This window comes from Rattus norvegicus, chromosome 11 (genome assembly GCF_021556685.1).
Source record: "Rattus norvegicus strain SHRSP/BbbUtx chromosome 11, alternate assembly SHRSP_T2T, whole genome shotgun sequence".
NCBI classification, from domain to species: domain Eukaryota; kingdom Metazoa; phylum Chordata; class Mammalia; order Rodentia; family Muridae; genus Rattus; species Rattus norvegicus.
In genome coordinates, this window is record NC_141544.1 from 48328400 (window position 1) to 48345247 (window position 16848).

At 46.7% G+C, this 16848-nt stretch overlaps 1 protein-coding gene across 19 annotated transcripts in view; it reads right to left on the reverse strand.

The window, feature by feature from the left end:
• The window catches only part of Erg (ETS transcription factor ERG), a 222192-nt gene that overhangs the window by 44860 nt on the left and 160484 nt on the right, over positions 1-16848 (reverse strand). For all 19 annotated transcript variants that reach the window (XM_087575357.1, XM_087575354.1, XM_087575353.1 and 16 more), the window contains 1 exon segment: positions 5523-5740. In XM_087575357.1, the coding sequence (XP_087431483.1) occupies positions 5523-5740 (218 nt within the window).

A 16848-nucleotide genomic window follows, 5' to 3' on the forward strand; every position in this document is an offset into this window, starting at 1 on the left:
GTTGCAGGGATGATGCTCAGGGCTGCGTGCATGGGAAACGAACACGCTAACCACCATGTGGACTACCTGAGCTGCATTCCCCTTGACAGACTCCATGTTTCCATGGTTCTATCTTCATGGCAGCCAGTAGGAACAATAGTGTTAATGAAGCTCACAGCAGGCTTACACACTGTGAGCATGCAGACTCAGACCGTTTTTGAAGGGGCAGTGCCATCTTGCTCAGTAATTTGTGACACCAGCATCCCTTGGCCTCCATTCCCAGATACGTAGAAACTCTCAGTTGCCACACACACACACACACACACACACACACACACACACACACACACTCTCAAGTACACACATGAATACACACATACACAATCACATATATCCACACCCACACATCTACACACACGAACAAGCACACACATGCATACACACACACACACACACACACACACACACACACACACACACCTTTCAGACAGTGCCAGCCTCCCACTAGATTCAAAAATCCTGTGCTAGGACCCTTTGGTGGAATGGATGAATGTTTGCTACACCCACAGAGGCAGGTGAACCTGACCCTGACCTTTTACCTGGTATTGGTCGAAGCCAAGTCATGGTGTGAAGGCTGTCACCCAAGAGGAACCTGGGCTGTGAGCCAGGGTGCTTCCGAGCTCTGGCCTGTCTACAGTGTGTTTGGTTTATAGTCTCCATCCTGTCCTGGCTTCCTCTCTTCCTCACACAGCTCATCCCAGTAGCAGAGCACACCCCCTCCCTTTTCAGAGCGTGTGTAACCTGCAATGCCTCTTCCTGCCCTCCACCACTCTGCTCCTCTGCAGAGCCCCAGGACAGCACACGCCTGCACCTTGCATGAGCATCAGGTTCTCAGCCTAAGTCCAGGCACCAGGAAGACCTGTGGACTCTGAGTAACTCAGGTCTCCTTCACCTGCAAGCATCCAGGCTGGCTCCCCAGTGAAGCTGTTGTTCTTCTCAGGCATGTTCTGCAATCTGCGCCCACCCCCCATCACTACGTGTGGACAGCCCTCTTACAGTCTTACAGTGTCTCTGGCTAACCACAGGGCCTTTGCACAGAGCATTCCCTTAACCTGGGATATTCTCCACTGTGCAATCGAGAGGGCTCCTTCTCTGTCATTGGGTCTTTAACCAAATGTCACCTTCTACGAGATAAACCTTGCCTGGAACTGTCTTACTTTTCTCCTTAGGGTTTGCTCTGATCAACCCTGCTCTGTATTTTAACAAGTCAGCCGATGGATTGGTGGCCTTCTTCCCTGAGAAAGCCAGCAGCAAAGGACTTGATTGCTACGTCTTTGGAACAGTGACTGTGTATAGTAGGTGCTTAACAAACTCAGCTGAATGTGTGACATAACCATCATGTCTGAGGCCAGAGGGCCAATCAAGTGACCCACTCCCCTTTCGACGACCTTTACCACACTTCACAGAGCACACTGCTAAAATACCATTGCATGAGACAGGAAGTGCAGCTCAGTTGATAGCTTACTTGCGTAACATACATGAGGTGCTAGGTTAAGTTCCCAACACTTCATAAACGGGGTGTGGTGGCACTTTCTGTAATCCTAGCCACTTCGAACATGGATGCAGGAACAGCAAGGGTTCAAGGTCACCCTCAGCCACATCAAACCTTTAAGTCCAGCCTTTGGATACAGGAGACTCTGTATCAAGCTAAATAAACAAATACTTTAACACATCAAAAGCATCTCCTTATCCAACCACAGGCTGGGGGGAGGTGGGGCCCATGTGATTTCTCTTCCCAGGCTGCACCAAGAGAGGCAAGGCCAAGGAACATCATCTCTCACCTCTTTGACTCTGCCAGGCCTGAGAGGTCCTTGGAGTGAGTTACGAGAGATGCTGCCCGATGCGGACGGACAGACAGACAGACTCCAGCACAGCTTGCTGAGCTGACCCCACTCACTGGCCCTGCACCTGGATACTGGGTGACTGTTTCTCCCTTCCTCCAATGGTGCCCACTGCAGTACCTCTCAGCCACCAGAACACCAGAGCGCCCTGCGGTGTTCCTTACAACTGCCGGGCAGACTTGGCCGACATCCCTTGTAATTCCAGAGCTTGGGGATCTCCGTAGGTTGAGCTCTTGTCCCCAGGTCCTGGCTCAGGACCTCGCTTTGAAAGTACCACCCCAAGGAGACCCTCATCTGACGGAATTGATGAGTTCATGGCTCCAAGAGTTTTGGGGACAAGCCTGGAAACAGAGCACCCTGCTTGGGACCCCCGCTCACAAAGTGCTAGTATCTGTGGGTCCTTAGGCAGGCCACCAAGGAAATACGGTACAAAAACACCTGGGATATTTTTCAATCCACAAAAAGAGCAAAATTATGTAGTTTGCAGAAAAATGCGATAACTGGAAATAATCATAGTGAGTGAACAAGTCCTTCTCAGACAGATTTCACATTCTCTGTCATTTGTGGTCCTTACAGATTTTGTACCAATGCATAAAAACCACATAGGCACACATGACATAAAAGTGTAAATCTAACTGTCCAGATTGGCAAAAGAGTGTGGAGAGCCAAGAAAAGAAGGTGAGAGGCATCTGGGGCATAGGCTTAATGTGTAATATGCATCTGTATGACTCTTAAAATAAAAGCAAAAAAAGGAGAAGAAATGCTAACACAGGTGGCAGGAAAAGCACGGCCCATGGCAGCTGTTGGATCTGGCTGCCCCGGACCAGAGGTGCACAGAGCAGGAGAATGCAGCCTGCCGGGCAGAGCCCCAGCACCTGGCACTGGCAGGCAGTTGGTGTGGCCACGCCTTAGGGTACACTATCTCTGGCCTCTGTGGCCAACCTAGAGGGAGCCACGGATTCCCCACTGCGATTGGAGTTGTGGGAGGCTGGCAGTTGGGAGAGACGGGTGCACTGTGGGACCCTTTGTGTACAGTGCTAGCAGATGGTTTCAGTTTTGTACACCACCAGGCTCCCATTGTGCAAATCCCAGGGGAGGTTCCTTGGAGGAAGGACTGAGTGAAGAAGGGGGAGAGGCAGGGTTACCACTGAACCCTGAAGCTGAGTGTCTATAGGACAATCCACACTTAGCATCTGGATGGGCAAGCCAAACCCACAGGGACTTCCCCACCAGCTCCCACAACAGTAGCTCCTTTCTCTCTGCCCTTCATTTATTATGTTCTGTAGGAACAGTGTGAATGGCTACCCTGCTCACCCTGACCCTGGAGTCTTATTCCAGAGGCTTGTTAGCATGGAGGGCCTGAGGTTCCGCAGAATCCTGCCATACTGTCCCTCTCTTCTTCATCTGCTGGTTCCTATGCAGTGACTGGTGGATGGCTAGGGACGGACCAAGAAATGGGGATAGGTTTGGGCCTTGCTCTGGCAAGAAAAAGGCTATAAAATGCAGGTCTCTCACGAAGCCACTTCGACAGCAGGAACTAGCCATTTGTCATAGCCAGGGTCCAGCTTTTGAACCTGGCTTCAGAGGGTATATCTGTGTCTGTCTGCCCATCCATTCCATTCCCCCATCTGTCTGTGTGTGTGTGTGTGTGTGTGTGTGTGTGTGTGTCTGTCTGTCTGTCTGTCTGTCTGCCTGCAGGAAGACTATACCATGTAAGCCTAGGTCAAGGGCAGTTAGGAGAAGCCATTGAGCTGGGACCAGGAGATGGGCCAAGTCCTTGGCTGACCTGAAGGATGCAAGGAATCAACACAGCCAATCACTGAGCTCTCCTGCTGTTGCTCATTTGCATGTGAGCCACGCCCAGTTCTCAGCTTCTAGGCCAGCACTGAGGCCCTCAGTGGATGATGGGCATTCCTAACCCCTGCCTCCACTCCAGCAATTCTTAGTGTGGTACAACCCACATTCTCAGTTCCTAGAAGTGGAAGGAGGTAGATCCTGAGTTCAAGGCCAGCCTGAGTTTCACAGTGGGACTCTGCCTCCAAAACACTTACCAACAAAAAGCAAGCAAGCAAACAGACAGAACATCAAGTGTGGATGAAAGCCAGACACAGAAATGACTGCCTTCTCAGAGTGAGGCCAGTTGAGGACTGCCCACCTCCCCATGCAGCCCAGTGCCACGCCACTAACAGTTTCTTGGAAGTGCTGTGATTGACACCTGTGTTAACACCACACTGGCAGCTGACGCAATGATTTCCAGCACTTATGAAACACAAGGCTTTAAACATATTTAGTGTTGAGACACACGTGTAACAAAGAGGCCCTCTCATAGCTGCAGGGTGAAAAGGGTTCTGGATGTCGAGCCCAGCACTCTTGATTTCCATCCAAACTCTGAGTCCTTTTAAGTGTCTGGGCTGGCCAGCCAATGCCTGCTCAGCACTTTTCTTTTCCATCAAATGGGAAAGGCATTCCCCTTAGTGGCGATCGGGGCACCAGTGATCTACTAGGTATAAAGGGACTTTGTATTTGTGAGGAACAAGAAAGTGGAGACTGTTCGTAGGACCTTGTGCATAAATGGAGACTGGAGGGCATTAAAAATAATAAATCATCCTGCTTTTGTCTCAGGGTTTCACATTCATTCCCCTGGGTATTCTATACTACGGAATAGTATAGAAATGAATGCTACTACCCACACCTCTCCCTCCCCCTCTCTCTCTCCTTCCCTCTTCCCCTCCCCCTCGTCCTCCTCCCTCTCCTGGGGTGTTACGCCTTAGTATATATTAAGGAATTCTGAGGTCAACCTTAGGAGTCCACCTTCACCTTGCAGCTTATTTGAGATGGGGTCTTATAGTTTGGCAGGGTTTATGTCAAATAAGCTGGCCCACCAGCTTCCAGGATGCCTGCATCCCATCTCCTTGCTGGAGAACAGGTATATGCTACTATTCCTAGCTTTATGCAGGTTTGGGGGATTAGAACTTCATGCTTGTGCCACCCACATGTCACCCACAGATCAGTCTCTCTAGCCTTTGCACCACTTCTCAAGCCTCTGTGTAATGAAAGCTTTGGATTAACAGGGATGGTGTGACAGTATCCCAAGTCCCAGCCACACTCCCTTGGCAAACTCAAGAGGCAGCAGCTATGGGAAATTTGAGGAGCTTGCCTTGAGACCAGGATGGTATGCATTAAGACGGGACAGCAACAGCAGGCACAGCGGGCTGAGGCTGTGTATGCATACAAGGGGGACCCGTGAGCAAAATCAAGTGGCTTGGTCAGATGCTACACTGCCTGGCCACCCGCTGATACTGTTGTCTCCATAGAAACATAGGACTGCAGTTTTTCCCAGGCAAATAGACCCCCCAAAATTGAGGTCAGCCACATGTGGGCAAGCCCCGCTCCCACGTAGCCATCACACCTGGGAAACAGAACTGAGCAGTGGGTCTTCAAAGACAGTTCTTGGTAAATACACTACTGGTTTTGCAGCCTCTGTCCTCAGCCCAAACCACTGTAAGTTTTCCTAGAAGTGCCCCCATGTTACCAGTTAGTGACCTTGCTCTCTGAGAGACCTTGCAGCATCGCAAAGAAGCCACCCTTCTCAGAGGATGGGAAGAATGGCAATCCAGGACAGGCAAGGTCGGCAATGCTTACCTGGAACCGTTCACCTGGCTAGGGTTGCACTCCATCTTGATGGTGACCCTGGCTGGGGGCTGAGACAGCCAGTCCTGTTGTGGGACTCTGGGACTCATCTTGGATGTCTGGCCATAGTCACTGGAAGAGGATGCGGTCATTTCTGTCTTAGCCAGGTGTGGCGTTCCGTAGGCACACTCAAATAGTGACTGGTCCTCGCTCACAACTGACAAGGCCTCCTGGACGAAGAAACAAATGCAGACTCAGGACATCCCAGAGGACAGTGATGTGGTGCTGAGAGTCATTACCAACATTTAGGTAACCACACTTTACATAGTTGCCTTTCTACTTCCCATCAGAGAGGAGAAAACAAAGTTTCTTTGTTTTCTTCAGTGCACCCGGCAGAAGTCGGAGCTGCCCAGCCCAGAAACGTTAAGCTGCAGGTTTCCAGCACCCTAGCCCGGACTGTGCTAGGCAGACAGTACACACTTTAATCTCAACACAAGGAAGTTGAATTTCAAAGGTCTTAGAAGACATCCAATTGCATGTGTCATTATTTGACAAATGCAATCTATAATTCAAGCAGACAGAGCGCAGAACAGTCACGGGGATTAGAAAAGGAACTGTGAAGGCTGACACCTAGGCATCTGGTGGGACCCCCCGTGCTCCAGGAGCCTCTGAGGTAGAGGTCCTCGGAAGAGTGAAGGGAGACACGACACCAAAGGAGGCTTTTTCCACTCTATGTTATTAGCCGAATAGGGTTTCAAACAACACTTGCATGATGGTGAACATCTGGATGGTAAATGAAGCAAAAAAAAAAAAGAAAGAAAGAAAAAAATAGAAAGAAAGAAAGAAGGAAAGAAAGAAAGATCTGTGAATTACCCAGATGCCTCCAAATACCAGGATGTTTAAAAGATATAGATCAGTAAAGAGCTAGCTTGTGTGCTCACCACCCCTCCCCGATATTTTTATTATTTTGTGAGAATAAAAAAAATTGTCCCAGTGGGGACATTCTTCTCTGCTTAAGCAGGTGGTGAGCCCACATTCTGCTTAGAATCTACGAGCAAACCAGCAAAGGCAGACTTGACTGAGAAATGTCAGCTACTTGATTGATACATTGTATAGTTACCCCATGTAATTATGAAACAATTTGATTTTAGTTTCTAGAACAAGAAAAGGTCCCTCCATAATACAACTCATGACTGTGCCTTAGGCCCGCTCAGCATGGTTATCAACTAATGAGAAGGCCTAAGGTCCTTGGTCCTCCCCTCCCCGCTCCCATTCTCCCCCTCATCCTTTCCCCTCCCCCCTCCCATTCTGCTCCCCGAGTGTGTGTGTGTGTGTGTGTGTGTGTGTGTGTGTGTGCGTGTTTAAAACAACACTGTGTTCTCAGAGGCCATGGGCTGATGGAAGGTATCCTTCTACATTGTTCTTCATGTTAATCTCCAGGCAGGTACTCTTCCTGAACCCAGAGCTCAATGGTTTGTTTGATTTCCTAACGAGTGAGCATCGCAGCATTCTCCTGTCTCTGCCTCACAGTGTAGGGATTGCAGGTGTACATTGTCATGTCTGGATTTTACATGGGTGCTAGAAATATAATTTCAGGTCTTTATGCTTCTACAAAGAGTACGTTGGCCTCTTAACCATCTCTCCAGCCCCAGGTACTTTTTAAACTGAACTTCGGAGCCAGTGGAGAGGTGGAGGAAAGGCCACAGAAACCCTTCTCATCATGACCCAGGACTGAGCTGAGCTAACTGTGAGAGAGCTGGTCAAGGCAAACTAGGGACTCTGTGAGGGTGCACACTCGTGCGCTGTCACACCTGTTTGCTGACTCTTGGTCTCACTGGGAAATGTGTCTACATCGGTACCCTGTTCTCATTCTTCAGGTGGGGACCTTAAAGTGCTGATCACTTTCAGTAGCTGAGTTTTACACAGCTCCCTACAGAAGATGAAGTTCCGGCAGGCATAGCAAAACCATAGCTTTTCACAAGTACCTCTCCTCCACCCTGGCTCGCTCCATGTGGATTTCACTGATCCATCTCATCCCTGAGGACCAGAAATCTGTTTCCTGCATGCACTGGCTTCCTGGGCTGACTGAATCTGCTGAGTCAATGCCAAAGAAGCAGGTGAAGGAACTTCTCTGCCTGCCTCTTAATACAGTATCTGCACACACATGAATACAGTATCATCTGCACACACATGAATACAGTATCATCTGCACACACATGAATACAGTATCATCTGCACACACATACGGTATCTGCACACACATAAATACAGTATCTGCTCACACATAAATACAGTATCTGCACACACATAAATACAGTATCTGCACACACATAAATACAGTATCTGCTCACACATAAATACAGTATCTGCACACACATAAATACAGTATCTGCTCACACATAAATACAGTATCTGCTCACACATAAATACAGTATCTGCTCACACATAAATACAGTATCTGCTCACACATAAATACAGTATCTGCTCACACATAAATACAGTATCATCTGCACACACATACAGTATCATCTGCACACACATACAGTATCATCTGCACACACATACAGTATCTGCACACACATAAATACAGTATCATCTGCACACACATGAACTCCACCCTTGGCTTCAATCTGTGAGAGTTCTGTGACACTTTGGACAATACCAGTGGCTGGAGTTTGAACAGAAACTAAATGGTGTGTTGTGTCAGCCAGAGAGCCAGAAGTAAGCTCACGGTGGGGTGGGCTTCTTACCTATGCCACACAACCATATCCACATACAGGACATGAAGGTGCAGCCTGGAAAGATGGGGGTTTTCAGTGGCTTCCTAGATGTTAGGGGTTGTGAATTATAAGTCAGTCTTTCCTGTCCCATTGGATGTATGAGTTAAGAACTCTAATCTCAGTGCTATAGGATTTAAAGGTCCCCCAAAGTCCAATAAACCACTGAAGCTGGGCTAATATACCTTGAGTGTTTTTTCCTGGGCAGGTACTCCCCCCATTACGGTCATGTAGATGGTTTGCACACTCAAAACAGAAGGCAAGGCTGGCAGCTGCCCCTGCTCCTTGCTGGACAAAAAGACTCAAACAGCAAGACTGGTAGAGAATAACATACTGTGTAATGTTACCTTTGGCTCTCTGAGGAGAAGGCTCATGAATAAACAGTGAATTCTATCAGAAACTGGCAAACATGGGCTACACAGAAAGGACTGGCAAGATGGGAGGCTGCATATTTAAAAAATAGAGGTCTTGAAAAGCAACAACAAAAAAACCCCAGTAACTTAAAGTTTTTTTATTCTCAAGATAAGGTAAGATATTCTTGTAAACAAAGCCATTGGGGAACTAAATGAGGTGCAGGATTGGTGGGGGAGAACCGAGTACCCCAGCTGAAATGAGGCCTAAGTGTGTGTGAGTGGAAAGGAAGCCCCTCACATCTGGCAAAGTATAATTTCGACACATGGTTTTTCTAAAGAAAGAAATCAAAGTTAATTGAGATCGATCTAAGTGGGGAAAGCCTTTAAATGCTAGCGATAAGAAGGGCACACGTCCTTTCTTCTCTTGGAATATTCTTCTTCAGGTCAGAGCTGTGTAAAAATGAGGAAAGCAATATAAGCCAGCCACTCACTGTGCAGCTCCATTTTATGAGAGGAAGGGTTCTAAAAAGATTGAAGCTTTCAGATAAATGCTTCAAAGAGGGTAAAATATGGGCTAAGTAGAAGTTCAAAAGTGCCCCTCAAATAATATGCAAACACACACATACACTGACACTCTACTGCACACACACTCTACAGCACACATATACATGACATACAGAGATACACTCACACACACATAAACACACACACACATGCACACACAACCCAGGGAGATTTTTAAAAAAATAAAAACAAACAGACAAAGCCTGCTGAAGCCTGACAAAGCCATGTTGTCTGAGTAGATTCTGAGCCCTGTGTCACTGAACTTAGCCACTGGCAGACAAGCCAGCCACAGACTCGAACAACTTTGTGCCCAGTTCAACTATGTACTTTCAAGTCAGAATGGTAAGACACAGCCCTGTACAACTGTCAGCTTCTCCCTGCTCGCCAGACCGGCTGCTTCAAAGGGAGGTGAAAACTGAACTTGACGGGTAGACACCAGAAAGGAGAGCTGAGTGGAGCCCAGGAAAACAGGGGGTCCCCCAGCCCTGGGGAGATTTTCTGATCTTGGGTTTTGATGTCCCTGCTTCCCGGCTGCCCTCCTGTTAGCCGGCCATCTTGCCTACCCACTGTCCTCTCCCTACCTGCCCAGAGGTCTGTCTGCAGAGCTTCAGACAACATGGATATGGCTATTCCGTGGCACCCTATGGCCCCAGGGCTTGGCAGATACTGGGGTTTCTTCTGAACCCAAAATTCAACAGCAGTCAAAATCTGGCAAAAATAACAACCCAATAATTTAATACTCCCGCCTCCGCATTGCTATAAAAAGGCTTGCACTTCAAATCAACGTGTGTCAGTGTGTGGGGGTGTCTGCTCTCTTGCTCCAGGAAAGTTGGGGTAGTTTGGTGTGGCTAGTGGCTGCCTCCCAAGGCCATTTTATGATCTTAAAAGAAGCCTAGAAATTTTAGCCAAACTGCCCCCCAGAGAAAAAAAAGGTACTGCTGCATAGACACCCGGGTGTTTAATCTTCCTTGAGTACTAACAATATCAGCAACAGGACCATCTTCATTTCGGTCCTGTCCCTGGGAAAACCTCAAGGAAAGGAACAGTTCAGAAATAGGAAAATATCAGCTAGATTCTATTTTATACCACAATATCAAAACAAGTATATATGTCCAAGAAACCTTATTTGAATACTAAAAAACTTCCAAAATCACTAAGAAACAAAAAGGAAAAAACTTCACACTTGAGATGCTCAGGGACACTTCCAGGGGAAGACTTCAAGGTGACATGAGAGAGAACGGTGGGGGAGGGGAGAGGCTTGCTGTGCAAGCATAAAGATTGACGGCATTTGGACCCTCAATACTTGCATAATAAGCCAGCTGTGGTGGTCCCCAAACCCAGCGCTGAGCATGTAGAGATGTGAGTCTCCCTGGGCCTCCTGACCAGTGGCACAATAAAGAAGAACCAACACTGACTTCTGACCTCCACATTATACATACACACACACCATACACACATACACACACATACAGAGAGACAGAGAGAGATGGGTGGACAGAAAGAGAGAAATGAGTGAACAAAGAGACAGAGATGGGTGGAGAGACAGGCAGACAGATACACATATACAGAGAGAAACAGAGACAGAGAGATAGACAGACAGACACACAGACCACACATACACACAGAGAGATACATACAGAGGCAGAGACAGAGAGATAGAAACAGACAGACAAGCACAGAGACATAGACACACGAGACACATGCATACACACACACACACACACACACACACACACACACACACACACACACATCTTTCATGAACCCGTCGTTTTCTGTACCAGATGACTGTTTTGTTAGGCTGATTTCACCGAATGCTAAACAATCAGGGTCTCGGCCCAAGTTTGTTTCTAATTTGTGATTGCCAGGGTCCAGGAAAATACTCCATTATTCATAGAGAGTATCCACCACACTTAAGTTTGCTTAAAGACCTGGGAACGGTGAAGTGCTGACAGGCAGAAAACCTCACAGAATGACCAGCTGTCTCACAGAAGGACTCGTGAGGGCAGGAGAATGACCATCCATGCTTTCTGCAAGCTCGGAAGACATCCAGCTGTCAACCTCTAGGGAGGCAGATTCCAAAACCATCTCCAGTATCCTCGAAGCTTATGGGAAATCATGGTTTGATAATTAAGGCCCTAGCATGAGAGCCATGCACCCTGGAATCCAGTCTCATCCTCACCAATGGCGGTTGCCTGCCTGAGCTCCCATCTCATAATATTCCAATACAGAGCTGTTCCATACATACCCTGACACGAACTATGTAACCTCTTCCTACCACCATCAGTACAATATTATCATTTGACCGTGTTCACAAACACCTGACCCACCAAGGAATAAAACCGAACACTGACTCTTGATTAAGCCACATTATTTCCACGGTTTCCCAGCTCTGGAGGCCAACTGTGTCTTAGAATGAGTCATGTCCAGTGCTTTAGCCATCATGGCCTCTGCTCAGAGGGAATGCAGAATAGTGCTGTATGTCATCGTGGGTGACATGTTTTGAGATATGGGACAGAATCGCTCAGTTCCACAATAGCCCCCTATACCCAGTTGCCATTCTTGCCTACAAATAGAAATGAGGTTTTGGAAAGAGGTGTGGTGTTCACAGTGACAGTGATGTAGAAACTGGACCTATGCATTGTGGGTAGGCTTATTCCCCAAAGCTTAGCACTAGCCTCTACCTAGCGGCCACTAGAAGCAGAGGGTGGATAGAGGCAGTATGTAGCAGAGTTCTTTTTTTTTTTTTTTGGTTCTTTTTTTCGGAGCTGGGGACTGAACCCAGGGCCTTGCGCTTCCTAGGTAAGCTCTCTACTACTGAGCTAAATCCCTAGCCCTGTAGCAGAGTTCTTAAATGCCCTGTCTTAAACTGTTTTAATCCAGTTACTTATTTGTGGGTAAGTATATGTGCTCCCTCGTACAAAACATATGTGGAGGTTTTCCTTTCCTTCTACCACAGGAGTCTGTGATGGGTTGTATAGGCTCAGCCCATGGAGTGGTACTATTAGGAGGTGTGGCCTTGTTGGAGTGGGTGTGGCCTTGTTGGAGTGGGTGTGGCCTTTTGTAGTACATGTGTCACTGTGGGTGTGGGCTTTAAGACCCTCATCCTAGCTGCTTGGAAGTCAGTCTTCTGCTAGCAGCCTTCAGATGAAGATGTAGAACTCTCAGCTCCTCCTGCACCATGCCTGCCTGGATGCTGCCATGTTCCCGCCTTGATGATAATGGACTGAACTCCTGAACCTGTAAGTCAGCCCCAATTAAACATGTTTTTATAAGAGTTGCCTTGGTCATGGTGCCTGTTCACAGCAGTAAAACCCTAACTAAGACAGAGTCCCTGGGATGGAGCTCAGGTTGTCAGTTTTGATACAAATACACACTAAGCCTATCATTAGCCCGGTCTTGAAGATAAGAATGACCTAGAAAAAGGAAGGCTCAGAGGGAGCAGGCAGTAAAAAAGAATGAGAGGATTCACCCCTAGAACCCCACAGGCTAGAAAGAATACACCAGGAAGCAAAGAGTCTCTTAGAAGCCAGCGAGGAATCTCCCACTACGTGCTCTTCCACTCGGCCATGGGATTCACAGCAAGGGGTCCTGATGTATCACTCATTTCTTAAGCGATAGTCTACATCAAGAAACCCGATCATTTCCTGGATCATCTAAGTATTCACATCCAAGGACTAGTGCACAGGTTGAGCCACATTTATTACACGTAGATGTCGGCCTTCTTTTAACAAGCAATATGTGGGAAATGAGGGCGGAGGGGATCCCAGTTATAAGTATGTCGGAACCAGTGCTGGTGGGAGAACATTAACAGGGTGTCAGCGCATCTAACAATAGGACAAACACATTTATTAGGCTAGCTACAGCACTATTGTTTATGTCTTCTTTCTTCCAAACACAAGGCACATACACTAGATGCTTCTGGGAAATTTAACCCCTTATTATATCTACAGGGGAAGCAATGCAAACAAAACAGACAACACACTTGGGGACAGCCCCACCATGGTGGACAGCATCACAGCCCTAAGTCTGTAGGGAATGTCATTGTAAGTGTGTGTACATGCGTGTGTGTGTGTGTGTGTGTGTGTGTGAGCATGCGCACGCATGTTTACACATGCACGTGTGTTCATGTGGATCCCAGAGTCTACCTGAGGTGTCATTCTCCAGGTACCATCCTTGTTTAATTTGTCGGCCTTTCTTTTCCTTCCAGCTAGAGACTCTTAACTGCCTAGAACTCGCCAATTAGGCTAAGCTGATTGCCTCCAGCACTGGAGTGAAAGCTCTTCTTGTTACTATGCCTGGCTTTTTTTTTTAAACACAGATTCTGGGAACTGAGCTTAGTACCTCATGAAAGAAGCAGTCACCTTGTGGGCTGGGCCGTCTCTGCACCCCCACAGCCCTCATGCATTCTAGTTCAGACACTGTGAACCTTTGCTTTCCAATGAATCGTGTAATTCCAAACACACGAGAACCAAGCTCTGTAAGATGGGAGATGCCTGTGACAGGGTCTGGTCCCCCGGGTCCCCTTGATGTGATTTCTTTAGAGAAGAAACTGCAGTATTGTATACTGAACACAGCATCTTGCTTTCTGCTCACGTTTTTCTAATTTAACACATTGCTATTTTAGTCCATATATATATATATAAAACTTGGATTAACCTCAAAGGGTAACTGTATGTCAGCAAAACTAAGTCCATCCAAACAGTGTTTTCCTCTGATATGGCATTGCTTTGTTATCCAACAATTTACAACTTGTAATACAGGCCCAGTGCTAAGGGGATAAGACCCAGGACTGCCATAGAAACACACACACACACGCACACACACACACACACACACACACACACACACACTACAGAGAGAGAGACATACACAGACAAACACAGAGAGAAACACACACAGACACACAGAGATACACAGACACACACACAGAGACACACACACAGACATACAGAGAGATACACAAAGGCACACAGAGACACTTACATGCACATACATACACACACACACTGACACATGCATGAGGGCTTATACAGTGAAGTACACATATATATGTGTGCATACACATTTGCATGTATACACATATGCACATACATGAATTAACAAATACAAGGGCGTAGACAGATGTTTATCTTCATTAACAGACCGAGCATTCTTTGAGATGGCCACTAGGATGTCACCTCAGTAACAGAGGTTCCCTTCCTGCCTCCACTTACTGTTTCCTTTCTCCAGAAGATGTTCTCCCTTGGCTTTCGCCCACATCTCCAGAGCAGGCCTGGAGCAGATCCTTCCTTGTAGATTCCCACACCCGGTTCCACCTTGTTTTGAGTTCACTGGACTTCAACTCACAATGATCTAGTTTGGGTTTTTTTTTTGTTTTTGTTTTTGTTTTTGTTTTTGTTTTTGTTTTTTTTTTTTGACATGTGCCTTCAGTCCTGGTACTGGGGGAGCTGAGGCAGGAGGATAGTGAGTGTGAGTCTCTAGCCTAAGCTACCTACATAGACAGACTTTAAACAAACAAATAGGCAAACACAACTTACTAAATAAAACATAAGCATTCCTCTGTGTGCTTGTAGCATCAAAACAGCTTCCTGACGCGACCCACTAGCTGCTGCCCATATTAACCAAAGGGCAAAGTCATCACTAAAGCTCCTTCACCATGCTACCAATGGTGTGCACACATGTGTCATGGCCAACGTGGATGAGTGACTGAACAGGCGTGGAGGAAAACTGGCATTTCCCTTCTCATGTTATTCTGAAGGACACGAATGTGCAAAGCTTGTCTAACCTTGTGGAGGCTACAAAATCTGAACTGTAGAAGCCTACAGAGGAAACAAGGCTTCGAAGCAAACAAACTACAGAACAGGAGAGAAGGTATCCATCCGGAAACAGAAAGCCTAAAAACATGAAAAACTGGAACTTTGTGGGAAACCCACAGCGAATGTTCTGCATGATACAAGAATGACTCGAGTGTAGCTTGGGAAATTAAGAGATCCAACCAACTCGATGTTAAAGTTGGCTTTGCACTGCGTTTGCTTAGCGGTACGCAGTCTGCCCTCAAATGCATGGAGAATAGAAGGAGCCAGGGAGAGGAGCTTGGCAAAATTCAGTCCCTTGAGGGTAAGGTTGAAGAGCCCACACTCATTCAACCTGATTATCCAACGTATGGAAATACTACATGGTGCCCAACCATCAGGCACAATTTCTGTGTCTTACAAATCAGTTAAAAATAAGGCTACTTCAAAAAAAGTATACAAATGAATTTCTATAAAGAAGGAAGAATAATGGGGCTGGAGAGATGGCTCGGTGGTTAAGAGCATTGGCTGCTCTTCCAGGTCCTGAGTTCAAATCCCAGCAACCACATGGTGGTTCACAACCATCTGTAATGGGATCTGATGCCCTCTTCTGGTGTGTCTGAAGACAGATGAGTATACTCATCACACATACAATATATCAATAAATTTTTTAAAAAAGGAAAATTAGTTCCGGTAGAATGAAGACTAATGCTCTCTGTGGAGAAATGGATGCATTGGCGAAGATCCTATTAAGTGAATGAAGCCAGTGTAACAAAGGCAGCTGTGTAACGCTTCATCTCGGTTGTGGTCCTAGAGTATACAGACATAGGTACAGCCACATGTAGCTATGACACAAAAGCAGAGGTAAATAGAGCATGAAGGGGTGTAGTGAGAGGTATGAGTAAGGGAAAGGTTTGGGGGTACACTGGGCAACACCCTAAACATATAGTACACAAGGATATGAAAAACTTCAAAAGCAAAACAAAACAAAAATAAGCCACCTTCTATTAAAAAAAACTAAAATATTTGATAAAAAGAAATTCTTTCCTTTTTTCTTACAAAGCACCCCCCTGTGTGGGAACATGAGTCAGAACGAGTGTGAAGAATCGGGGCTTTTCTCTCCAGCAATGTCTGGACCCTTCCTAACCAATTCTTGTTTCTGTCTTTGTTTACTAAACACTGTCAGCAGGTCTCCCAGAGAACAGCTGTAAGGAAGCCTTCACTTTGATCTGGTTTCTAGCAATTCCTTTTACATGAAGAGAGGTGTTGGTTGAGCTTTTATTTTGTTCGGAAACAAGATCTTGACAGATTCACAGCACAGCAGAGGGAGGCTGATGTTCACCTCCTGATCCTCCTGCCTCCACCCCTTAAGTGTTAGGATTACAGGTATGTGTTAAGATGACCATTTTCTTTTTTTCTTTTTTTTTTTTTTTGGTTCTTTTTTTCGGAGCTGGGGACCGAACCCAGAGCCTTGCGCTTCCTAGGTAAGCGCTCTACCACTGAGCTAAATCCCCAGCCCCTAGATGACCATTTTCTTATTAACTACCCAAGAATTCCACATGCCTATGAAGGTGTTGTTATCAAACCCTCCTCCCAATGCCTCTCTTAAGTTTCCTTCCCAACACCCTATGCTCTGTTTTCAAACCCACTGCTGCATATGGTGGTGGGATGTAAGATCATCTGCTGGAGCACAGGTTGGCTTTTCGGGGCTCCCCATTGCTTCCTGTGTTCTAGGCAAGCCCTCTACCCACGGGACACTTCCCAAGCCAGCCCTGTTATTTGGTTTCTTTTGTTTTTAGTTTTTAAACATCTAAACACAGGAGAGATCAGAAGTACCAGAAAACAGGAA